Source organism: Myotis nattereri (genome assembly GCF_964212035.1).
Source record: "Myotis nattereri genome assembly, chromosome: X".
NCBI classification, from domain to species: Eukaryota; Metazoa; Chordata; class Mammalia; order Chiroptera; family Vespertilionidae; genus Myotis; species Myotis nattereri.
The window spans coordinates 43,814,210-43,841,611 of NC_138078.1; the positions used below are offsets into that span (position 1 = coordinate 43,814,210).

The 27,402-nt window shown below is 39.4% G+C and overlaps 1 protein-coding gene across 1 annotated transcript in view; it reads left to right on the forward strand.

Moving 5' to 3' along the window:
* Positions 1-27,402, forward strand: part of ZDHHC15 (zDHHC palmitoyltransferase 15) — a 404,696-nt gene that overhangs the window by 166,790 nt on the left and 210,504 nt on the right. Inside the window, exon 4 of the mRNA XM_081080817.1 lies at positions 20,915-21,035. Coding sequence (XP_080936943.1) covers positions 20,915-21,035 — 121 coding nt within the window. The remainder of the gene's footprint in view (positions 1-20,914; positions 21,036-27,402) is intronic.

A 27,402-nucleotide genomic window follows, 5' to 3' on the forward strand; every position in this document is an offset into this window, starting at 1 on the left:
CTGCAATGAACATAGGGGTGCATTTATTAATTCAAATTAGTGTTTCAAGTTTCTTTAGATATATTCCCTGTAGTGAACTCGATGAGTCATAAGGCAGTTCCATTTTTAATTTTTTGTGGCAACTCTCTACTGTTTTCCACAGTGGCTGCACCAACCTGAATTCCCCCCAAAAGTGTACCAGGGTTCCCTGTCTCCACATCCTCACCAGCACATGTTGTTTGCTTGTTGATTGATTGATGATAGCCATTCTGACAGGCATGAGGTGATATCTCATTGTAGTTTTCATTCACATTTCTCTGATGATTAGTGAAGTTGAGATGGCCATCTGTATGTCCTCTTTGGAGAAGTGACTATTCAAGACCTTTGCCCATTTTTAAATTGGACTGTTTGTTTTGTTGATGTTGAATTGTAAGTTCTTTATAAATATTGGTTATTATGTGTCATTAGCCAATATATTCTCCCATTTAGTGGATTTTCTTTATATTTTATTGATGTCTTCCTTTGCTGTGCAACAGCTTTGTAGTTTGATGTAGTCCCACTTGTTTATTTTTATTTTGTTTACCTTTCCCAAGGAGATATATTGGCATAAATATTGCTACGAGAACTGTCTGAAATTTTTTAAAAATATATTTTATTGATTTTTTACAGAGAGGAAGGGAGAGGGATAGAGAATTAGAAACATCGACCAGCTGCCTCCTGCACACCCCCCACTGAGGATGTGCCCGCAACCAAAGTACATGCCCTTGACTGGAATCGAACCTGGGACCCTTCAGTCCTCAGGCCGACACTCTAGCCACTGAGCCAAACCAGTCAGGGCAATGTCTGATATTTTAGTGCGTATGTTTTCTTCTAGGATTTTTATGGCTTTGTGACTTACATTTAAGTCTTTTATCCATTTTGAATTTACTCTTGTGTGTGGTAGACTTTGGTGATCTAGTTTCATTTTTTTGCATGTGCCTGTCTGATTTTCCCAATATCATTTTTTTAAGAGATTGTCTTTACTTCATTGTATGCTCATGACTCCTTTTTCAAATATTAATTGACCATAAAGTCATGGGTTTATTTCTGTTCTCTCTGTTCCGTTCCATTGATCTATATGCCTGTTCTTATCCAAGTAACAGGCAGTTTTTAATTAAATTATAGGGGTGACACTGGTTAACAAAATTACAGGTTTCAAGTACACAATTCTATAACACATTATCTGTACAGTGTATTGTGAGTTCACCAACCCAAGTCACGTTTTCATTCACCACCAATGGCTGTTTTGATTACAATGGCTTTGTAGTATATTTTGAGATCAGGTAGTGTGATACCTCCAACTTTGTTTTGCTTTCTCAAGATTGTATGTTTTTAGAAATTTATCTATTTTAGTCAGATTGTCCAATTTGTTAGCATGTAGTTGTTTATATTATTTTCTTTCTTCTTTCTTTCTTTCTTTCTTTCTTTCTTTCTTTCTTTCTTTCTTTCCTTATTCTTCTTCCCCCTGTGGATGCATTATTTTATTTTATTTATTCCCCCACCTCCTCCTCCTCCTCCTCCTCCTCCTCCTTTTTTTACTGTGGATGCATTATTTTATTTTATTTCTTTTTTTATTATTTAAAATATTACATATTTCTCTTTTTTCCCCCATCAACACCTCCCCGGCCACTCCACCCCCCCCCCCAGGACAAGCCCCCACCACCCTTGTGTCCGTGTCCATTGATTATGCTAATATGCATGCATACAAGTCTTTTGGTTGATCTCTTACACGCCCCCTCACCCTCCCTTGCCTTCCCTATGAGGTTTGATGGTCTGTTCAGTGTTTCTCTGTCTCTGGATCTATTTTTGTTCATCAGTTTATGTTGTTCATTATATTCCACAAATAAGTAAGATCATGTGATATTTATTTTTCTTTGAGTGGCTTATTTCACTTAGCATAATACTCTCCAGGTCCATCCATGCAGTTGCAAATGGTAAAAGTTCCTCCTTTTTTAATAGCAGCACTAGAGGCCTGGTGAATGAAATTCATGCACTGCGGGGTGGGGGGGGGGTATCCCTCAGCCCAGCCTTCACCCTCTCCAATCTGGGACTCCTCAGGGGATGTCCGACTGCCAGTTTAGGCCTCTTCCTTGTGGGACATCCCTGTCACAATCCTGGACTGCTGGCTCCCAACTGCTCACCTGCCTGCCTGCCTGATTGCCCCTAACCACTCCCCTGCCAGCCTGATTGCCCCTAACTGCCTTTGCCTGCCTGATTGCCCCTAACCCAGCCATGGGCAAACTACAGCCCGTGGGCCAGATCCGGCCCGTTCGGCTGTTCTATCCAGCCCACGGAGCCGAAAGAGTGGAGGGTTCTCTTGCTCTCCCCTCCGCTCCTTCACCAGCAGCAGTGTTAACATGGCAATGTGGGGAAATATGGCCACAGCTCCTTCTTCTGAGTCCAGTTTAAGAACCCATTGTGGCCCTCCAGTCAAAAAGTTTGCCCACCCCTGCCCTAACCTCTCTGCCTGCCTACATGATCGCCCCTAACTGCCTCTGCCAGCCTGATCATGCCTAACTGCCTCAGTCTGCCTGCCTTATCTATCACCCGTAACTGCCCTCCCTTGCCAGCCTGATCTCCCCCCCAACTGCTCTCCCCTGCTGCCCTGATCTTGCCCCCAACTGCCCTCTCCTGCCAGCCTGGTTGCCCCCAACTGCCCTCCCCTGCTGGCCTGATCTCGCCCCCAACAGCCCTCCCCTGCCGGCCTGATCTCACCCCTAGCTGTTCTCCCCTGCTGGGCTGATCACCCCTAACTACCTCTGCCTGCCTGATTGCCCCTAACTGCCCTCCCCTGCTGGTCTGATCTTGCCCCCAAATGCCCTCCCCTGCCAGCTTGATCTCACCCCTAACTGCTCTCTCCTGCTGGCCTGATCACCCCTAACTGCTTCTGCCTGCCTGATTGCCCCTATCTGCTTCTGCCTGCCTGATTACCCCTAACTGCCCTCCCCTGCCAGACTGATCTGGCTCCCAACTGCCCTACCCTGCAAGCCTGATCTCACCCCAACTGCCCTCCTCTGCCAGCCAATTTGGTTCTGATTGGTCAGTTTCTATGCCAGTCAGCGTCAAAAGCTTTGCCTCATAGGCAGCTATTGGCTCCTCACAGTTGACCCAGATTTGGTTCTGATTGGCCAGTTTCTGTGCCAGTCAGTGCCATAAGCTCCGCCTCCTAGGCAGCTATTGGCTCCTCATAGTTGACCCAGATATGGTTCTAATTGGTCAGTTTCTATGGCAGTCAGCGTCCTGGGCCTATCAACAGGGCCTGATCAGAAATGCGGGGCTGACCAGCAGCCCCTGTGGAGGCCTGGCGAGAAATGGAGGTGCAGCTGTTGGCCAGGCCAGGAGAGAAAGTGAGGCAAGTTCTGATCAACAGCTGCCACAGAAGCTACGGATCAGACCCTGCCTCTCTCTCTGTAGGCCTCTCTCTGGGCCTGATCCACAGCCCCCTAGGTAGGGGCGCCCACAGTGGCAACCCAGCACGGACTTCCAGTCTGGTCGAGCCTTTGGTGGTAATGGTCATTATGACCCTGGCTCTTTATTATATATATTTTATTTAGTTGAGTCCTTTTTCTTTATGAGTCTGGTTAAAGATTTGTCAATATTGTTTATCTTTTCAAAGAATCATCTCTTGGTTTCACTCATCTTTTGTATTTTTTTTAGTCTCTTTGTCATTTATTTCCACTCTGGTCTTTATTATTTCCTTTTTACTACTTACTTTGGGCTTTGTTTTTGCTTTTTCTACTTTTCCCAGGCGTAAGGTTAGGTTTTATTTGAGATTTTTCTTGCTTCTTGAGGGAGGGCTGTAATGCTATGAATTTTTCTCCCAGGACTGCTTTTGCTGTGTCCCACAGATTTTGTTTTGTTTTGTGTTCATTTTCATTTGATTTTTCTTTGATTTCATTGCTAATCAATTCATTGTTTAATACCATGCTATTTAGCCTCCATGTGTTAGAATGTTTTTGAGTTTTTATTTTAATTGACTTCTAGTTTCATATTATTGTGGTCAAAGAATATGTTTATTATGATTTCAGTATTCTTGAATTTAATAAGTCTTATTTTGTTTCCTAACATATAGTCTATTTGAGAATATTCACTATGTACTTGAGAAGAATATATATTTTGCTGTTATGGAATGAAATGTTTTATAAATATCAATTATATCCTTCATGACCAGGGTATCATTTAAGGTCACTATTGCCTTGCTGATTTTTTGTCTGGAAGATATATCCATTGATGTCAGTGAGATGTTAAAATCCTTTACTACAACTTTATTGCTATCAACCTCTCCTTTAAGGTCCCTCATGATTTTCTTTATATATCTATGTTCTCCTATTTTGGGTGCATAGATGCTTACAAGGGTTATATCCTCTTGTAAGATCCACCACTGTGGTATTATATAGTGATCTCTGTCTCCTGTTATGGTCTTTGTTATAAAAGTCTATTTTGTCCAATATAAGTATTGCTACACCAGCTTTTTAAAAATTTTCCATTTATATGGAATATTATTTTCATTTCTTTATTTTCAGTCTATGTGTATCTTTTATTCTGAAATGTATCTCTTGTAGACAGCATATATATGGGTTATGTTTTTCATCCATTCAGCTACCATGAGTCTTTTAATTAAATAATTTATTAAGTTTATATTTAAAGTAATTTTGATGGGTAGTTACTTATTGATATTTTATTCTTCATAAATATATTTCTCTATAAACATTTGTTTCTTTCTTCTTCTTAAAGAAGGCCTGTTAACATTTCATGCAATTCTGGTTTGGTGGTAATGAACACTTTTAGTTTAGTTTTGTTTTTGTTTTTTTCTCTGAGAAGCTTTTTATCTCTCCTTCAATTTTTAATGACAGGCCTTTTGTATAGAGTAATCCTGCTTGTAGGTCCTTGCTTTTCAACACTTTGAACATTTCTTGCCAATCCCTTTTGGCCTGATGTATTTCTGTTGAGAAATAAGTTGACAGTCTTATGGGAACTCACTTGTAGTTAACTAACTTTCTCTTGCTGCTGTTAAGATGTTCTCTTTATCTTAAACGTTTGCTGTTTTAATTATATTTCATCTTGGTGTACGTCCCTTTAGGTTCATCTTGATTGCTACTCTCTGTGTTTTGTGAACTTAGGTGTCCTTTTTCTTCACATGTTAGGGAAATTATTGGCTGTTATTTCTTCAAAAAGATTCTCTATCCCTTGCTCACTCATTTCCTTTCCTGGTATCCCTAGCATGCAGATGCTGTTATGTTTGATGTTGTCTCAGAGGTCCCTAAAACTATCCCCATTTTTTAAAAATACTCTCTCTTTTTTTTTATGCTGTCCTTGGGTGCTTACTGTTGTCTTCTCTTCTAAATTGTTTATTCAGTGATTTGCTTTATCTATCCTGCTGTTGATTCCTTCTGGTTTATTCTTCACTTCTGATGTTGTATTCTTTATTTCTGATTCTTTTTTATGGTTTCTATGACTTTTTAATACTAACTATCTCTTTATGTGCCCACTGAAATCATCCATTCTTCCCCTAAGTTCTTTGAGCGTCTTTGCAATGACTGTTTTAAACTCTGCATTTATTGTCTTTGTAGTTTTCATTTCATTTAATTATAATCATTACTCTGAACTTTATAACTCATAAATTGCTTATCTCCATTATATTTAAGTCTTTTTTTCTGGAGAATTCTCTTTTTCTTTCATTAGTTGTTTTTTATCTTTGTTTCCCCAAATATTGTTTTTTTCTTTCTTTATTGATTAAGGTGTTACATATGTGTCCTTATACACACATAACCCTCACACACCCCACTCAGGACCTCACGCCCCTGGTGTCTGTGTCCATTCGTTATGCTTATATGCATGCATACAAGTCCTTGGGTTGATCTCTCCCCCTTACCCCCGCCCTCCCCTATGTTTCCTCTAAGGATTGATAGTCTGATCAATGCTTCTCTGTCTCTGGATCTGTTTTTTATTCACCAGCTTATGTTGATCATTATATCCCACATAAGAGTGAAATCATGTGATATTTACCTTTCTCTGACTAACTTATTTCACTTAGCATAATGCTCTCCAGTTCCATCCATGCTGTAGCAAATAGTAAGAATTCCTTCTTTTTTACTGCAATGTAGTATTCCATTGTGTAGATGTACCACAGTTTTTTTTTAATCCACTCATCTGCTGGTGGGCACTTAGGCTGTTTCCAAATCTTAGCTATGTTAAATTGTGCTGCTATGAACATAAGGGTGCATATATCCTTTCTGATTGGTGTTTCTAGTTTCTTGGGATATGTTCCTAGAAGTGGAATTACTGGGTCAAATGGGAGTTCCATTTTTAGTTTTTTTTTTTTTAGTATTTTTTTTTTATTGCTTAAAGTATTACAAAGGGTATTACATATGTGTCTATTTTATCCCCCCACCCTAGACAGTCCCCCAGCCTCCCCTATCCCCCAGTGTCTTATGTCCATTGGTTATACTTATATGCATGCATACAAGTCCTTTAGTTGATCTCTTACCCCCCTACCTCCTGCCCCCCAACCCTCCCCGGCCTTCCCGCTGCAGTTTGACAGTCTGTTTGAGGCAGCTCTGCCTCTGTATCTATTATTGTTCAAAAGTTTATATGTTCTCTATTATCCATGAATGAGTGAGATCATGTGGTATGTTTCCTTCATTGACTGGCTTATTTCACTTAGCATAATGCTCTCCAGTTCCATCCATGACGTTGCAAATGGTAAGAGTTCCTTCCTTTTTAGAGCAGCATAGTATTCCATCGTGTAGATGTACCACAGTTTTCTAATCCATTCATGTACTGATGGACACTTAGGCTGTTTCCAGATCTTAGCTATGGTGAATTGTGCTGCTATGAACATAGGGGTGCATATATCTTTTCTGATTGGTGTTTCTGGTTTCTTGGGATATATTCCTAGAAGTGGGATCACAGGGTCAAATGGGAGTTCCATTTTCAGTTTTTTAAGGAAACTCCATACTGTTCTCCACAGTGGCTGCACCAGTCTGCATTCCCACCAGCAGTGCACAAGTGTTCCTTTTTCTCCACATCCTCTCCAGCACTTGTCGTTTGTTGATTTGTTGATGATAGTCATTCTGACAGGTGTGAGATAGTACCTCAATGTTGTTTTGATTTGCATCTCTCGGATGATTAGTGATTTTGAGCATGTTTTCATATGTCTCTTGACCTTCTTTCTGTCCTCTTTTGAAAAGTATCCATTTAGGTCCGTTGCCCATTTTTTGATTGGGTTGTTTATCTTCCTTTTGTTAAGCTGCATGAGTACCCTATAAATGTTGGAGATTAAACCCTTATAGGTGATAACATTGGCAAATATGTTCTCCCATGCAGTGGGCTTTCTTGTTGTTTTGTTGATTGTATCTTTGGTGTGCAGAAGCTTTTTATTTTGATGTAGTCTGATTTGTTTATTTTCCCTTTAGTTTCCATTGCCCTAGGAGCTATATCAGTGAAGATATTGCTTTGGCCTATGTCTGAGATTTTGCTGCCTGTGGATTCCTCTAATATTTTTATGTTTTCCCATCTTATGTTTAAGTCATTTATCCATTTTGAGTTTATTTTTGTGTATGGTGTAAGTTAGTAGTTTAGTTCCATTTTTTTGCATGTATCTGCCCAATTTTCCCAACAACATTTATTGAATAGATTATCTTGACTCCATTGTATGTTCTTGCCTCCTTTGTCAAATATTAATTGAGCATAGTGGTTTTGGTCAATTTCTGGGTTCTCTATTCTATTCCATTGGCCTATATGTCTGTTCTTGTGTCAGTACCAGGCAGTGTTGTGAACAGTGGCTTTGTAATACAGCTTGATATCTGGTATTGAAATCCCACCTACTTTGTTCTTCTTTCTCAGGATTTCTGCAGCTATTTGGGGTCTTTTTTTATTCCAGGTGAATTTTTGGAATGTTTGTTCTAGGTCTGTGAAATATGCCATTGGTATTTTAATGGGGAGTGCATTGAATCTATAGATTGCTTTGTGTAGTATGGACATTTTAATGATGTTTATTCTACCAATCCATGAATATGGTATGTTCTTCCATCTGTTTATGTCTTCGTTTATCTCTTTTTTCAGTGTCCTGTAGTTTTCTGAGTACAGGTCTTTTACCTCTTTAGTTAAGTTTATTCTTAGGTATCTTAATTTTTTTGGTGCGATGGTAAATGGGATTTCTTTAAAAATCACTCTTTCTGTAAGTTCACTATTGGTGTATAGAAATGCCATAGATTTCTTGGTGTTAATTTTGTATCCTGCTACATTGCCGAATTCATTTATTAAGTATAATAATTTTAAGGATGGAATCCTTAGGGTTTTCTATGTACAGTATCATGTCATCTGCTGGAATATTTTTTGATGAATGATTTTTTTATATATATATTTTTTATTTTTCCTAATAGATTAAGGTATTACAAATGTGTCCTTATCCGACTATTGTCCCCCCATACCCCCAGTCCTGCCCTCACCCACACCCCCTGTTGTTTGCATCCATTGCTTATGTTTATATGCATGCATAGGAGTCCTTTGGTTCATCTCTCCTCCTTACAGCCACCCTCCCTACCTTCCCTCTGAGGTTTGAGCATCTGATCAATGCTTCTCTGTCTCTAGATCTGTTTTTGTTCATTACTTAATGTTGTTCATTATAATCCACAAATGAGTGAGATCATGTGATATTTATCTTTCTCTGACTGACTTATTTCATTTAGCATAATGCTCTCCAGCTCCATCCACGCTCTTGCAAATGGTAGGAGTTCTTCCTTTTTGACAGCAGTGTAGTATTCCATTGTATAGATGTACCACAACTTTTTTATACACTCATATGCTGATGGGCACTTAGGCTGTTTCCAAATGTTAGCTATTGTAAATTGTGCCGCTATGAACATAAGTATGCATACATCCTTTCTGATTGGTGTTTCTGATTTCTTGGGATATATTCCTAGAAGTGGGCTTACTGAGCCAAATGGAAGTTCCATTTTTAATTTTTTGAGGAAATGCCATACTATTTTCCACTGTGGCTGCACCAATCTGCATTCCCAACAGCAGTTCACAAGGGTTCCTTTTTCTCTGCATCCTCGCCAGCATTTGTCATTTGTTGATCTGTTAACGATAGCCATTCTGACAGGTTTGAGATGGTACCTCATTGTTGTTTTGATTTGCATCTCTTGAATGATTAGTGACTTTGAGCATGTTTTCATATGTCTCTTGGCCTTCCTTATGTCTTCTTTCGAAAAGTATTTCTTTAGGTCAGTTGCCTAACCTGACCTAAAGGGGGGGGCTTGGGGGGGGTTGTCTTCCTTTTGTTAAGCTGTATGAATTCCCTGTTAAGTTTGGAGATTAAACCCTTATCAGAGATATCATTGGCAAATATGTTCTCCCATGCAGTGGGTTTTCTGGTTGTTTTGTTGATGGTTTTTTGTTTTTTTTTTTTCTGTGCCGAAGCCTTTTATGTTGATGTAGTCCCATTTGTTTATGTTCTCCTTAGTTTCCATTGTCCTAGAAACTGTATCTGTACAGACTGCTACGACATATGTCTGATATTTTTCTGCTGTGGATTCTTCTAAGGTTTTCATTATTAATTTTCTTACATTTAGGTCTTTTATTAATTTTGAGTTTATTTTGGTGTATGGTGTACGTTGATGGTCTCTTTTCATTTTTTTGCCTGTATCTGTCCAATTTTCCGAACACCATTTATTGAAGCGACTGTCTTGACTCCATTGTATGCTCTTGCTTCCTTTGTCAAATATTAATTGAGCATAATGGCTCGGGTCAATTTCTGGGTTCACTGTTCTATTCCATTGGTCTATATGTCTGTTCTTGTGCCAGTACCAGGCAGTTTTGAGAACAGAGGCTTTGTAATATAGCTTGATATCTGCTATTGTGATCCCTCCAACTCTGTTCTTCTTTCTCAGGATTGCTGTGGCTATTAGGGGGTCTTTTCTTATTCCATATTAATTTTTGAAGACTTTTTTCTAGATCTGTGAAATATGCCATTGTGTATTTTAATGAGGATTGCATTGACTCTATAGATTGCTTTGCGTAGTATGGCCATTTTAATTATGTTGATTCTACCAATCAATGAACATGGTGTATTCTTCCATTTGTTTATGTCTTCCTCTATCTCTTTTTTCAGTGTCCAGTAGTTTTCTGAGTACAGGTCTTTTACCTTCTTAGTGAAATTTATTCCCAAGTATCTTATTTTTTTTTTGTTTTAATGATAAATGGGATTATCTTTTTAGTTCTTCCTTCTGTGAATTCATTATTGGTGTATAAAAAAGCCATGCATTTCTGGGTGTTAATTTTGTATCCTGCTACATTGCTGATTTGAGTTATTAAATCTAGCATTTTTTTATGGAGTCTTTATGGTTTTCTATTTTCAATGTCATATCATTTGCGAATAATGACAGTTTTACTTTTTAATTTCCAAACTGGATGCTTTTTATTTTTTCTTCTTTTCTGATTACTATGGCTAGCACTTTCAGTACTATGTCAAACAGGAGTGGTGAATGGGGGCCTCCCTGTCTTCTTCCTGTTCTTAGGTGAAATGATTTTAGGTTTTGCCCATTGAGGAAGATGCTGGCTGTAGGTTTGTCTTATAAGGCTTTTATTATGTTGAGGTATTATCTCTCTATTCCCAGTTTGCTGAGAGTTTTTATCCTAAAGGGAGTTTGATTTTGTCAAATGCTTTTTCTGCATCAATTGATATAATTGTGATTTTAATCTCTCAATTTTTATATGATACATCACGTTTATTGATTTGCTGATATTGTACCAGCCTTGCATCACTGGAATAAACCCCACTTGGCCATGGTATGTGATATTTGTAATGTAATGCTAGATCCGATTTGCTAGAATTTTGTTGAGGATTTTAGCATCTCTGTTCATCAGGGATATTGGCCTGGAATTCTCTTTCTTTGTAGTGTCTTCATCTGGTTTTGGAATTATGGTAATGCTGGCTTCATAGGAAGAGCTTAGAAGTGTGCTTTTGTCTTGAATTTTTTGGAATAGTCTGAGGAGGGTAAGTTTTAGTTCTTCTTTGATTGCTTGGTAAAACTCCCCTGTGAAGACATCTGGCCCAGGGCTTTTGTTTGCTGGAAGTTTTTTATTACTGCTTCAGTTTCCTCCTTACTTATCAGCCTTTTCAGATTTTTGGATTCTTCCTGATTAAGTTTTGGAAGGTTGTATATTTCTAGGAAGATGTCAGTTTCCTCTAGGTTGACCAATTTGTTGGAATAGAGTTGATCATAGTATCCCACCTAATAAAATGGTAATATGCAAATTAACCATCAGTCCGTCACAAAATGGCAGCGCCCATAGCCACAATATGGCGGCGCCTAGTCCTCTTAGCCCCACAGGACTCCTCCAGTCCCAGGGGCGCGGCCACTGAGAGCAGGCTGTGTGAGTGGCCTGGCAGAATGCTTGCCTCATTGCCATGGCAATGAGGCAAGCATTCCAACCCAGCTGTGGAGGGCCTCTGGGCAGCAGGCACAGAGCAGCTGCGCAGGAGGGTAACACTGTGTCATGGCCCTGGCACCTAGGCAAGCGTTCCACGCCCAGCCACTTAGGACCTCTGGCCAGGCTGGGCCTGGAGCGTTTTCGTCATTTCAGGCCAGGCTGAGGGACCCCCCCCCCCCCCCCGTACGAATTTCGTGCACCGGGCTTCTAGTTTTTTTATATAATTCTTTGTATTTCTGTGGGGTCTGTTGTTATTTCGCCTCTTTCATTTCTGATTGTGTTTATTTGGGTACTCTCTCTTTGCTTCTTGGTGAGCCTGGCTAGAGGTTCATCAATCTTGTTTATCCTTTCAAAGAACCATCTCTTCGTTTCATTGATTTTATGTATTTTTTTTGTTTGTTTTCTATGTCATTTATTTTTGCTCTTATCTTTATTATTTCCTTCCTTCTGGATACTGTGGACTTTTCTTGTTGCTTTCTTTCTAACTTTTTGAGTTGTAAGGTTAGATCATTTATTACCAGTTTGTCTTGTTTTTTGAAGTAGGCCTGTAGAGCTATGAACTTCCCTCTCAGGACTGCTTTCATTGTGTTCCATAGATTTTGGATTGTTGTATTTTCATTGTCATTTGTTTCGAGGATGTTTTTATTTCTTCTTTGACCTCTTTGGTAACCCAATAATTGTTTAATAACATACTATGTGGCCTCCAAGTGTTTGATTTTTTAATTGTTTTTATTGTAGTTGATTTCTAATTTCATCAGCGGAGCAATTTATCAGACATTGGTTTCAAATTAATATTTATAAGGATGCTCAAGGAACATGGTGAGAACTTCAAGGAACTTAATGGGAACTATTATAGCATGAAATAGGACATAGAAACCGTTAAAAAGAACCAGTCAAAAATTAAGAATGTAATTTCAAGAATGAGAAAAATACTAAAAGAATGTCGAAGAAAATGGCGGTCAAATAGGCAGAAGTGTTGCACACCTCCTCTTGGGGCCAGGACATAGAAGCCACTAAATTGGAGAACATCCACCATTGTGATATGAGAAAATACTTGATATGATTTCTATTTTTTTCAATTTGAAGAGACTTTTCCTGTGTCTCAATATGTGGTCTATATTTGAAAATGTCCCATGTGCACTTGAGAAGAATGTATTTTCTGTAGCTTTTGGGTGACATGTTTTGAAGATGTGAATTAGGTACATCTGATCTAGTGATTCATTTAGACTTGCTCTTACTTTGGTGATTTTTTTTTGTCTAGAGGATTTATCCAGTGATGTCTACAGGATATTAAAGTCCGTTACTGTCATCCCTTGATATCATCCAGAAGTTGTTTTTTTTTTTTAATGGATTTTGGTGCTCCTGTATTGGATGCATATATATTTACAAGAATTATATCCTTTTGCTTTATTGATCCCTTTGTTATTATGAAGTGGCCTTCCTTATCTCTTGTTATGGCCTTCACTTTGCGGTCTATGTTGTGAGAAAGAAATATTGCTACACCAACTTTTTTTTTTCATTTCCATTTTCCTGAAAGATATTTTTCCATTCCTTAACTTTCAGTCTGTGTGAGTCCCTTGTTCTAAGGTGGGTCTCTTATAAGTTCCACGTGCTAACCGATTGCGCCACTGAAGCTCCAAAGGTGGGTCTCTTTTAGACAGCTTGTATATGTGTCATGTTTTCTTATCCATCCAGCCACTTGATGTCTTTTGATTGGAGCATTTATTCCATTTATGTTTAAGTTTATTATTGATAGGTACTTGTTTGTTTCCATTTTTATTGTTTATGCCTGTGTTCCTTCTTCCCTCTTTTTAAAAAAATATAGTTTATTGATCTTTTACAGAGAGGGAGGGAGAGGGATAGAGAGCCAGAAACATCGATGAGAGAGAAACATCGATCAGCTGCCTCCTGCACAATCCCCACTGGGGATGTGCCCGCAACCAAGGTACATGCCCTTGACTGGAATTGAACCTGGGACCCTTGAGTCCGCAGGCTGACACTCTATCCACTGAGCTAAACTGGTTAGGGCTCATTCTTCCCTTTTTCTTTTTTTCTTTGTACAAGTCTGTTTAGCATTTCTTTTATTGCTGGCTTGGTACTGATAAACCCCCTTCGCCTTTTTTGTCTGTGAAGCTCCTGCTTTCCCTTTTGATTTTAAATGACAGCCTTGTTGGTTAGAGTATTTTTGGATTTAATCCCTTGCTTAGCATCACTTTGTATACTTCATTCCATTCCCTTCTGGCCTGATGTGTTTATGTTGAGCAATTTTGATAATCTAATGGTCCCTTGTAGGTAACTCTGTTTCTCGATTGCAGCCTTTAAAATTCTTTCTTTATCATTAACATTTGCCATTGTAATTTTGACTATTCTTGTTGTGAGTCTTTGGGGTTCATTTTATTTGAGACTCTCTGTACTTGTGTGACTTTTTTCTTTCCCAAATCAATGAAGTTTTCTGTCATTGTCTCTTCACATAAGTTTTCTACCCCTTGCTCCTATTTTTGTCCTTCTAGCACCCCTATTGTACGTATGTTGCTTTGTTTCATGTTTTCCCAAAAATCCCTTTGGCTCTCCTGCTTTCTGATTTTTTTCTCCAATTGCTGCTCAGATTTCCTGCCCTGTCTTCTAACCTGCTAATTCGGTCCTCCACTTCTGGTTTACTATTGAAACCTTCCATTGTGTTTTTTATTGCAGCTTTATTATTATTCATTTCCTCTTGATTCTTACTTAAGTTGTTCATTTTCTCATCCAACTGGTTTAGGACCTCCATTACCCTTATTCTGAATTCTTTTCTTGACATATTGCATACCTCCTTTTCATTTAGTTCCTTTTCTGGAGCTTTCTCCTTTTCTTTCCTCTGGGGTTTGTTTGTTTGTCTCCCCACTTATGCTCTCACCAAATGGTCCAGGTGCCTATTTGCATGGGGGAATGTGGCTGATACAGGGCTTGGCAGGATGGTCACACACTTGGCGCCTCACCAGAGGGCCAGGGTACCTATTCTTGTGAAGGGTCCAGTTGCCAAATCATACTCGGGACCTGTGGCTGAAGCAGCAGGCTTGGTGGGAAGGTCACGCACTCCAGACCTCATGTTTGTGGAGCCCTGGTGGCAAGTCATGCAAAAGGTCCAGTCACCAAGTCATGCATGGGGTCTGTGGCTAAAGTGGCTGGCTTGGTAGTAGCATAATGCACTCCAGGGTCTTACTGGGGGACCCAGGTGCTCAGGTGCACAAAGGGTTCAGTCACTGAGTCATACACTGGGCCTTTGCTGAAGCAAAAGTTTGGTGGGACAGGAGCGCACTCCAGGGCTCACAGGAGCCTGCAGTCAGGGAGACTGAAGTTCTGGTGTCTGTGGGTGTGCAGATGAGGTAGCAGTTCTTTGGCCAGAGTGGCTGCAGTGTCCAGGATTGTGTTTCAAGCCAGCCTGGGTGGTGGTGAGGCTGGGCTACTAGTCACAGCAGTTCTCCTCTTTAAGGTGGTGTGGTTTCTGTGCCAGAGCCATCTTCCCCTGCAGTGCTCTACAGTGCTTGCAGTGGTAGAAGGGACTCCTCATGTAGTAGAGCCAGGTCTGCCAGCCCCTGAGATTTTTGCAAGGTCTAACCGTCCCTCACTCACACATACACACACACACAAACCACATGTCCACACACTCCCCTTTCACTCCCTCACTCACTCACACTTTCTACCTCACTGCTATCCTGCCAGCCACCACCTTGACTCCAGTCCTCACTTTCTTGTGGCACAGAGTAAGGTGCGCACTAGGTTGTTCCAGTTTGCCCCTCCTCCATGTCAAGCAGGGGTGGATTACTGTGGATCACATAGTCTGTGCTCTCCGGTGGCCTGGAGTGAGGCATGCACTGGGTTCTTCTAGGGGTGGAGACTGTCCTAGGAGCATGGGGTAGAGTCAGAGCTCTTCTGTGGCCCTGAGTGAAGCACTTGCTGCATTGCTCTGGGTCTCCCCTCCCAGGTCTGGGGTGGAGTATGGGCAGGTTGCTTTGAGTCACACAATCTGTGCTCTTCTGTGGCCCGGAGTGAAGCACACACTGAGTTACTCTGGGTTGCCCCAGCAGCAGGTCCTAAGGCTCAGGGAGGAGTGGGTGCTTGGTGGCTCTGGGTTGAACTAGCCAGCACATTTATGGGGCCAGGGGTGGGGGTGGAGCACGAGTTTCCCACTGGCTTGCATTCACTGCAGGATCCTGGAGCCATATCCAGGACACTGGGTCCCAGTAGGCTGGTGAGGAGGCCTGGTGCAGGAGATCACACTGGCAAGTGCTCACCTCATATGTCTGGGAGCCTGCTGGGAGGTACTGCGCCACTCACTGCTGGGACATAGTGGTGGTTCCATGTGGGTTATTGCTGGCAAGTGGTGTTCTCTAGGCATCCTCTGCCATTTCTTATAGAAAATTGTCTCTTCAACTGTGTCTAATTTGTTAATTCATGGTTGATGTTCTCTGATTTAGTTGCTTTTCTGGCCTGGCCCCAGGAGGAAGTGCACAACACTTCTGCCTATTCAGCCACTATTTTTTCCCACTTTCTTTTAGTATTTTTCTCATTTATGAAATTACAGTCTTCATTTCTGACTGGTTCTTTTTAATGGTTTCTATGTCCTATTACATGCTATTGTAGTTCTCGTTAAGTTCCCTGTAGTTCTCACCATGTTCCTTGAGCATCCTTATAACCATTACTTTGAAATCAATGTCTGATAAATTGCTGTGCTGCATTTCATTTAGCTTTTTTTTTTTTTCTGGAGATTTCTCCTATTCTTTCATCTAGAGCAGTGGTTCTCAACCTTCTGGCCCTTTAAATACAGTTCCTCATGTTGTGACCCAACCATAAAATTATTTTCATTGCTACTTCATAACTGTAATGTTGCTATGTTATGAATCGTAATGTAAATATCTGATATGCAGGATGGTCTTAGGCGACCCCTGTGAAAGGGTCGTTCGACTGCCAAAGGTGTCACTACCCACAGGTTGAGAACCGCTGATTTAGAGCATGTATGCTTTTCTCCTCATTTTGGCTGCTAGTTTTTGGTTGTTTCTATGTATTCAGTAGAACTGTTCTGTCTCCCTGTCTTAGTTGGTTTGCCTTATGTACTTTGTGTATTGTGGGATCCAGTGGAGCAGTCTCCTTGATCACTGGAGCTGTATGCTGCAGTAATATCCCTTGTGTAGTTTATGTGAGCCCTCCTGCTGTAGTTGAGTCTTGATTGCTATTGGCCTGTTTATGCATAAGTCTGACCCTCAAGCTCACTGACTGTGAGGATCAACTCTGACCACTGTGTACCAACTGCAGTGTAGGTGCTTATCACATGAAGTGGAATTCCCCTCATCCAGGTTTGGTACCTGCCCACATCTTCTTTTGAATATGCTGCTTGTGAAGCTTATTAGATCCCGCTCTGATGTTATCTGAAGGTGTCTACTTGGTCTGTTGGTTCTGGGGACTCTTGGGAGGGACTGTGTTGCAGATCAATATCAGATACTGCCTGTCACTGGCCCTAGCCTTTCTCTTTGGAGCAGTTTCTAAATGATTTCTTCTGTAAATCCTTGGTTATAAGACTTCTTTTTACCCTGTCTTGGTTGGTAATTCAGGCTGATTATTGTATATTTAAGTTGTAATTCCAGTTGTGTCTGGGTAGAAGGTGAGTATCACTTCCACCTATTCTCCTGCTATCATGAATATCAAAAAAGAGACTTTTAATAACTTGTTACTATCTAGAACTTTTCTTTTACTTTTTAAAAATATTTTATTGATTTAAAAGGGGAAGGGAGAGGGAAAGAGAAATAGAAATGTCAATGATGAGGGACAATCATTGATCAGCTGCCTTCCACACACCCCTCCTGGGGATCCAGCCAGCACCCTGGGCATGTGCCCTGACCAGGAATCAAATCATTACCTCCTGGTTCGTAGACTGATGCTCAACTACTGAGCAACACCAGCTGGGCCAACAAAACTTTTTTTACCATTAAAAATAATTTATTTTGGAGAAACCAAGATGGTGTCATATGTAAACACCTATACTTGCTGCCTCTCACAACCACATCAAAATTACAATTAAAAGGCACAACAACTACCACCCAGAACCACGGGAAAGCTGGCTCAGTGGAAGTTCCACAACTGGAGAGGTGAAGAAAGCACATTAAGACTGGTAAGAGGTGTGGCGGCACAGAAAATGCTGGCACCTGGATGTGCTGCTCTTTTAATCGGGAGAGAGATACAAGCTCTGCTTGCTCTGAAATCCAGTTCTGGGTGAGACTCCAGGGGACCCAGACACATATGGGGAGAAACTGGACTGTCTGGCATCGGAATAGGAACGCGAAGGCGGCTTTCTCTCAGAGGTACTCTCAGTGATCATTGTTCCTGCATGGGGGCGTGGAATGTGGAGACCCGTGGACCTCTCCAATGCAGGGCTGACTGGCAGCCATTGCTGTTTGCTCCACCCTGGTGGTTTCCAGAGACCCCGTCCCACCCACTTTACAGCCCCACCCAAGCTGTGCGAATTGGCTTTTGCCTATAAATAGCCTGTCCTTTCTCTGCCTAAAACCTGTCAAATTACAGCTGGGTCAGAGAGCCCCAGAGCTTCCAAAAGAAGCCTCAAGTCCTGGCAGCAGCAGCCTGCCTTGCTTCACAGCTGGGCCTCGTCTGAGCACTTCCAAACCTCATACAAAGAGGAGGAATCTGCAGTTGTCTCTGATTCTCCTGCTGGGCAACCCCAGACAGTAGCTGACCTTGTACCTCCTTGGATATCCAAGAGCCAGAGTACCCAGTGGTCAGAGTGAGACCATACAATTTTACAACTCTTCACAACCATAAGCGACACACTCAAGGGGAAGACTCAGTGAGCACCAAAGCCCCACTGAATCAAGTTCTGCCCCATACGGGTGTCTCCTGTGCAATAGATCTTCCAATATAAACCCAGCTGGTCATCACACCAATTGTCCTGGAGGTCTATTCCTCTCAGTGATACCAACAGCGATCAAGGGTTAAATACAATGAGACTGTGCAAACAGCCCACAAAGATGTGCATCAAGAGTGTCCACGTTAGGTGACTGGGGAGGTTGAGCCACTGGGCCCTATAGGACAGTTACCACACAAGGGCACTCTATTAACTCAAGGAGACTTAGTAGCTACCCAGTACATAGAAACAAACACAGGGAAGCATCCAAAATGCAGAGAAAACGAAACAAGTCACAAATGAAAGAAATGGATGAAAGCAAAATACTGGATATAGAGTTCAAAACCACGGTTATAAGGTTACTCAAGAATCTTCTAGAAACCTCCAAGAAATTTAGTGAGACCCTTAAGGATATGAAAAAGGACCAATCAATAATTAAGCATACACTGACTGAAATAAAGAATAATATACAGAGATCCAACATCAGACTAGAGGATCCCAAGAATCAAGTCAAAGATTTGAAATATGAAGAAGCACAAAACACCCAACTGGAAAAGCAAAAAGCAAAAAGAATCCAAAAATATGAAGATAGTGTAAGGAGCCTCTGGGACAACTTCAAGTGTACCAACATCCGAATTATGGGGGTGCAGAAAGAAGAGACAGAGCAAGATATTGAAAACCTATTTGAAGAAATAATGACAGAAAACTTTCCCTACCTGGTGATAGAAATTGACTTACAAGTCCAGGAAGCGCAGGGAACCCCAAACAAGAGGAATCCAAAGAGGACCACACCAAGACACATCATAATTAAAATGCCAAGGGTAAAAGACAAAGAGAGAATCTTAAAAGCAGCAAGAAAAAAAAACAGTTAGTTACTTACAAGGGAGTACTCATACGAATGTCAGCTGATTTCTCAACAAAAAACTATGCAGGCCAGAAGGGAGTGGCAAGAAATATTCAAAGTGATGAATACCAAGAACCTACAACCAAGATTACTCTACCCAGCAAAGCTATCATTTAGAATTGAAGGTCAGATAAAGAGCTTCACAGACAAGAAAAAGCTAAAGGAGTTCATGACCACTAAACCAGTATTATATGAAATGCTGAAGGGTATTCTCTAAGAAGAGGAAGAAGAAGAAAAAGGTAAAGAGAAAAAAATATGAACAACAAAGTGACAACAAATACATATCTATCAACAAGTGAACCTAAAAATCAAATGAATAAAAAACCTGATGAACAGAACAGACTGGTGAATGTAATAGAATCAGGGGCATGGAAATGGAGCAGACTGACAATTTTCAGGGGGAAGGGGTTGTCGGGGGTGTGGGAAGAGATTGGACAAAGAGTTTACACCTATGGACGAGGTTAGTGGGGGAGTGGAGGGAAGGCCTGGAGTGGGGTGGGAACCGGGTGGAGGAGAGCTAGGGGGAGATAAAAGAGGAACATCTGTAATAATCTGAACAATAAAGATTAAAACAATAATTTATTTTTTCTTCAATTTAAAGTAATAAATGATTTTTGTATGAAATTCAGAAAAATCACAAAAAAGACAATAAAAATGGTATACTAGTTAGAAGGTAAATTGTTAAATAACTAAAAGATAGTTTGGTAATATGTATCAAAGGCCTTATAATTTTGTATATTTTGTGGCCTGGCATACCACTTTTTGAAATTTATTGTAAAGAATTCATAACAAATATTTAATTTTCTCCAGCCAGAGAAAACCATATTTTTTTGAAGCTTAGTCACATTTATTTTTGTGTGTGTTAAATAGTTATTATTGCCTCTGTTTTACTGTTGGATAACCTTAGAATGACAGAGTCTGATTTTCCAAAGTAATTTTTTAAACTATCAAGTTGCAGATATGAGACTTAAACCCTGAAAATATGAACAGAGGTCCTTCTCTTTTTTCACATTTACCTACACTTTGGCCCAGACAGAAGAAAGCTTTAAGAAAGCTTTAAATTGTTGGAATATCTTTTGCAAGATTAGCAAGTTATGGTGCAGACATGGCAAGAAGCTTCATACCAGAGTACAAATTTTTGAAATCGTGAGAATATCCAAATTTCTACTTATTTTCAAAATTAGAATATTCAGATAATCTCGCAAGCAGCCTCATCCAGATCCTACAAAAGTGTCACCTATGAAAAATACTCAAAACTTAATGATAAGCATAGTTATTCATAGTTATTAGGGTCCTGTCAGTAAGACATCACACATCAGAATGTAATATCATATTGTAGTATACAGGGTACAAGTCTTGGAGTACGGTGAACTGGGTTTGGGCTTAGTTTTGCTACTTACTGGTTGAGTGCATGTAACAATGCTCAAGTTACTTAATATAAGTTTTATTTTACTTATAAAACAAAACGACCTATCATGCAGAGTTATAATGATTGAGATAAAAGCCAGATAGCTAGTTGAGATAATTCTCCAGAGAAAATTATATGCCAAATAGGTAAGTGAGCTTCAGGATAGGTAACAAATCTCTTCTTCTCAATGATTATTGTTGTTTTTAATTTTTTTGTGAACCTTGGGAAATAAATACTTGCTTCTCACTTCTGCTTCCAGTTTCATTTATCCTATACAGACAAGGAGCGCTATGAAAATGAAGAGAGACCTGATGTCCAAAAGCAGATCCTCGTTGATATTGCCAAGAAGCTACCAGTTTACACAAGGACTGGAAGTGGAGGTCAGTTCATCCAAAGTCAACCAGAGAGGCAGATCAGCAAGTGTCTCAGAAAGTCTAAGTCATATATATCCTTAGGCTAGCCCCTTTTTTTCTCTTCTCTTCTGAAAAACAATATGGAGTCTTTCTCAGCATTTTATTATAAAAAATTTCAAAATTTTATCTAAGATTGAAGAATTATACAATAAAAATTTGTATGTCCACTACTACAGTCCACTACTAACATTGAACTATATTGATTTATCAAACACCTGTTCACAAACTCATTCCTCTATCCATCATTCATAAAGCTTAATTATTTTTGGTGCATTTAAATGTAAGTAGCAGATATCAGTACATATTTAAATTAAATATTTTATAATTCTTTTGAGGATGAAATATACATATAAAAACAGCACAAATCATAAATGTACCATTCAGCATTTCCACAAATGTACATACTCGTGTAACCAAAATCCCTATACATATTACCATACTCCAGAATGTTCTTTCATGCTCCTTCTCACTAAATACAGCCACTATTATGATATTTTTTCCTCCATATATTAGTTTTATCTGCTCTAGAATTTTATATAAATAAATATATACCGTATTTACTATTTTGTCTGCCTTATTGTATTCAGCATAATGCCTTTGGGACTTATATTGCTGTGTATTTTATTGCCGAGTAATATTTCATTGTGTGAATATTTCATAGTTTATTTATCCATTTACACATTAATGCACATTTGGGTTGTTTCCGCTGCTTAGATATTGTGAGTTAATCTGCTGAGAACATTCTTGTACAAGTATTTGTGGAGAGATATGCCTTCATTTTTCCTGGGTAAATATCTACTGTGGAGTTTTACTGTTAGTTTTTATAAGCATGACTAGAATTATACTAGCTGAACTAATTGTTTGCTTTTTCAAATTTGAAAAATAAGGTTCTTTTGACAAAAAGATTCTGTTTCAAAACTTTAGGAAGTGTACTTTAGTTATTTATATTCATTTATCATTTACTTAATAAATATTTATTAAGATCCTATATGACAATGGGGGAAATTTTAATATGGTCTGAGTATTAGATTATATTAAGGACTTGCTATTAATTTTGTTAGAGCATTAGTGTCATATGGTGATTATAATTTTTAAGCAAAGTCTTAAGGCATACTAATATCTTCTGAAAAGAAGACAGACACAAAATTATACAGTTTCAGATAGTAGAAAACAGAATTATGTGATAAAGCAGTGATTACAAAGAAGAGGCATATTGGATGTATTGGGTTCAGGTTTATATTTTGTCTGATCTCTGTGTCTGTTAAAACTTTGCATTTGTTACTAATCTGTAACAATTAAAATATTACCAAGTGAAAATCCAGATTTCTAGCTTCTCTTGAAAACTCAAACAATCTGCATTTCTGCATGCAGAAATTAGCTGAAGCTGAGTAGTAAATGTCTTTAAATAGGGTATGGATTATCAGGTTCTCCCACAGTCTCCAACTAGCTGCTTCACTCACTATTCCCTATTTCCTGGATCCTTGAAGCTTTTTTTTTGCAGCCCCTGTGATAGAGAGTAATATCAGGCTTCTCTAAATAAATGTCATTTGATCTGAGACTTGAAGATAAAAAGCAAATACAAATACAAAACACCCTGGGACAGGAGCAAACTTACATTAATAGGAGAAAAGACAGATAATCAGTGTAACTGGAGTATTGTAGTAGGAGAGTGGCACAAGTTAAGAATGAAGAGGTACCCTAAGGCCAGATGATGCAGGCCATGCTAAGGAGTTCGGATTTTTTTCTAAGGGTGTTGAAAATCCATTGAAGGCTTTAAGTATAAAGTGATATGATCTGATTTTCATTTTAACTGATCAACTGGCTCTTTTGTAGAAAATATACTGTGGGTGGAGGAGGGACAATAATGAAAGAATGAGTAAATAGGCAGCAGTTATTGTAATCATTCATGTGAAAGATGATGGTGGCTTACACTGGGCAGTGACATTAACCATATCTTTAAAAAATCAGGCTAGAGAAAGAAATAAAAGGCATCCAAATTGGGAAGGAAGAAATAAAAGTGTCACTTTGACAGATGACATGATTCTTTATATATAAAACCCTAAAGACTCCACCAAAAAAATTAGAAACAATAAACAAATATTGTAAAGTAGCAGGATACAAAACTCAATGTACAAAAATCCCCTGCATTCCTATATACTAGCAATGACATTTCAGTAAAAGATATGGAAAAGAATTCCTTTTGCAATTGCAAAATAAATAAATAAAATACAAAGGAAGTGAAGGACTTATCTACTGAAAAATACAAAGCATTATTAAAAGCGATGGAAAAAGACAAAATGAAATGGAAAGACTTTCTGTGTTCATGGATTAGAAAAATCAACATAACTAAACGTCCATATTACCCAAAGCAATATACAGATTTTATACAATCCCATTAAAATCTCAATGACATTTTAAGAATAAATAGAACAAAAAATCATCAGATTTATATGGAACTACAAAAGGAACTAAAGAGACAAAGCAATCCTCAGAAAAAAGAAAAAAGCTGAAGGTATCACACTACCTGCCATAAAATTATACTACAGAATAAACATAATTAAAAAAAAACTATGGTATTGGCAGTAAAATAGATACACAGACCAAAGAATAGAATTGAGATCCCAGAAATAAAACCACATGTATATGGACAAATAAATTTTAGACAAATGAATCAAAAACCTACAATGTAGAAAAGAAAGCCCCTTTAATAAATGTTACTGGGAAAATTGAAAAGTCACATGCAAAAGAATAAAACTAGAGTAGAGTTTGTGCCATGTACAAAAATTCATTCAAAATGGATCAAAAACCAAAGTATAAGATCAGAAACAATACATTACATAGAAGAAAATGTACATATTAAATTTATGAGCCTTGGTCTTAGAAAATAGTTTATGAATTTGTCCCCAAAGGCAAGGGGAATAAAAGGAAAAATAAATGAATGAGACTATATCAAACTAAAAGCTTCTGCACAGCAAAGGAAATTACCAATGAAACAAAAAAGCAACAACCAAATGGGAGAAGATATTTGCAAACAACAGCTCTGACAAGGCTTTAATATCCAAATTATATAAAGGACTCATACAACTCAACACCAAACTTACAATCCTATTAAAAAATGAATAAATTTAAAGGAGTTAAAAGACTTCTACTTGGAAAACTAAAGGACATTCAAAAAAGAAATACTTGTATGCATGCATATAAGCATAACCAGTGGACATAAGACATTGGGGGATAGGGGAGGCTAGGGGACTGTCTAGGGCGTGGGGATAAAATGGACACATATGTAATACCCTTTGTAATACTTTAAGCAATAAATTAAAAAAAAAAAGAAAGAAAGAGAAAAACAAAACAAAACAAAAAAGAAATAGAGGAAGATACAAACAAATAGTGTATATCATGTTAATAGATTAGAAGAACTAACATCATTAAAGTGTCTATACTACCCAAAGAAATCTGATTCAAAGCAATCTTTATTAAAATACCAATGGCATACTTCACAGAGTTAGAACAAATACTCCAAAAATGTATATGGAACCATAAAAGACCCCAGATAGCTGCAGCTATCTTGAGAAAAAAGAATGAGTAGAAGGGATCACAATACTAAATATCAAACTATACTACAAAGCCATTACAACAAAAATAGCCTGGTATGGGGCATAAGAACAGGCATATAGACCAATGGATCAGAACACAGACCCCAGAAATTGACCCACACCATTGTGGTCAATTAATATTTGACAAAGGAGGCAAGAACATACAATGGAGTAAAGACAAATGGTGTTGGGAAAACTAGAAAGACACATGAAACAAGGCCACCAGCTTGTCCCATACACAAGAATAAACTCAAGGTAGGTAAAAGACTTAAATGTACAGCATGAAACCATAAAAATCTTAGATGAGGGCAGACAGCCGCGTCCCTTGGGACAGGCACAACCCCTGACAGGGGAAAGGAGAACCGCGGGATTCCTGGCGCTGCTGGGGGAACTGAGAGCTGGGTTCTGTGATCACAGAGGACTGAGCCTAAAGGGGGCAGCCTGAAGAGCTGACCAGACCATGCAGTCCCGGTAAGAGAAGAAGCTTACAGAAACCAAGCCTTTCCCATTTCCGCGGCCAGCGTTTGTTTGTTTGTTTTTACTGAATCCTGTTCATGGGACATTTCGGATACAGACACTCACCTGTGCTGAAGAGAGGGAGAGTGTGCGGAGGAGTGGAATCTGGGGAGAGACTGAGGAGAGAGGGGGAGCCGGGAGAGGTGGCAGCGAATTGAGTGCTGAGACACCCCTGAGCCCAGGACTGGGGCAGCCATTCTCTCCTGAGAGTGAGACTCCTCCCCCCAGCCCCCAGGCAAGGAGCACAGCCACACCCAGATTCCACCCTGTAGGAGATCAAGGATTAAAATAACCTGATCAGTCCCTGGGAGTTAACAGGGTCTGGCCTATAGAGGGATTTTCAATCCCAGCAACAACACAGCCCCTGTAACTATTGCGCAGCCAGCTCTGGGCAGTGAACCTCCACTGGACAGAGAGGCCCTATAGCCTCAGAGGCCAACCCCAGAACACTGCCACCCAGAGGCTGACCCACAAACTGACTCTTTGCTAAACACAAAATAAGGCAGTCTGGGAAACAAATTTGGCTTGCTTTAAAATAAGGGCTGTGGTTTACAACACAGAGGAACAGTGTATCGCAGGGAAACTCAACACTCTCCTGAATACCTGGCAGGTCTAAGGCGAGCCACACTGAAGAATAGAAGAACCGAAGGACCTTCGCTACTGCAATTTTTTTTTTCTTTTTTCACCTTTTAACTACGAAACCAATTTTTTTTCGTTTTTATTTTTTCTTTATTTTCTTTTCTTTTTTTTTCTTTCTTCTTTTTTCCATCACCTGATTTTACCCTTTTAATTACTACCTTCTTATTTTTAACCAGTATTATTACTGCTACCATTTTACCATTTTTTTTTAAAGTGCCATTTTATTTTCTCTTTATTTTATTTTGGGATTAGTGTTCTCCATTCTATTTTCATCGTTATATTATTGGTTGTTTCTAGTTTGCATTCATCTCCAGGGAGCTGTTGCTGGAATTTGTTGGGATTAATGGCTGTTCTATAGGAGTATTCTCCTCATATAAAATAAGTCTCCTCCCCTCTTCCACTACATTCTCTCTTTTCGCTCTTTTTTTTTTCTGTTCTTTTCTTTTCCCGCTTTTATTTTCCCCCCTCCTTTTTCCCAATTTCATTTTTGCACTCCTTTTTTTGGTCCCTACTTTTCTTTTCTTTTTTCTCTTTTATCTTTTTCTCTTCCTTCTTCCTTATCCCCTAATTCTCTTAATTCAGGTGGTCACCTTTATTTGGGGTTATTAATATCGTGAATATATTGGTGGATAGTGCCTGGTACGTGGTGCCTTGTTGTGTTGTATTTTGTGCCTTTAAATCAACGCAGCAGATCCAAGCAACAGCAACCTCCTGAGCACCAACACCCTCTGCTGAGGAACAGCAGCTGTACGTGAAACCTCGCCCCACCAGCCAGAAGAGCCACCACAGCTTTGAACAGCACCCACCAGAGGAGCTGCTGCCAACTGAAGAGCAGCTGCTACCACAACTGTCCGAAGAGCAACCACAGACCAAGGAGTCACTGCCACCAAGGGAGCAACCACTGAACGACTCAACGTCTAGATATGTCAGTGAGATCAAACATGGGTAGACAAAGAAACCCCCAAAGGAAAGAGAAGGAGGACTCTCCAGAAAAGCAGCTAAGTAATACAGAGGCATGCAACATGACAGAAAAAGAATTCAGAATAAGGGTCCTAGAGTGCATAAACCGGATGGAGGAAAAAATCGACAACCTCTGCAAGAAGCTAGAAGAAACAGATGAAGAAATCAACAACTTAAGTAAGACCCAAGAAGAAATGAAGAGTGATATAGCTGCAATGAAAAACTCCATTGAAAGTATCAACAGTAGACTAGGAGAAGCGGAGGACCGAATTAGTGAATTAGAAGACAAGGAAGCAAAACACACCCAAACTGAACTGCAATTGGAGAAAAAAATTAAAAGACAGGAGGAGAGCCTAAGGGAGCTTTGGGACAACATGAAACGAAACAACATACGAATAATAGGGGTACCAGAACAACAGAAGGATGAACAAGGATTAGAAAACCTATTCGAAGAAATAATATCAGAAAACTTCCCTGAGGTGGGGAAGAAAAAAGTCACACAAGCCCAGAGAGTCCCAAACAAGGTGAACCCGAAAAGACCCACACCAAGACACATCATAATTACCATGGCAAACGTTCAGGACAAAGAGGAATCTTACAGGCTGCAAGAGAGAGACGGAAAGTTA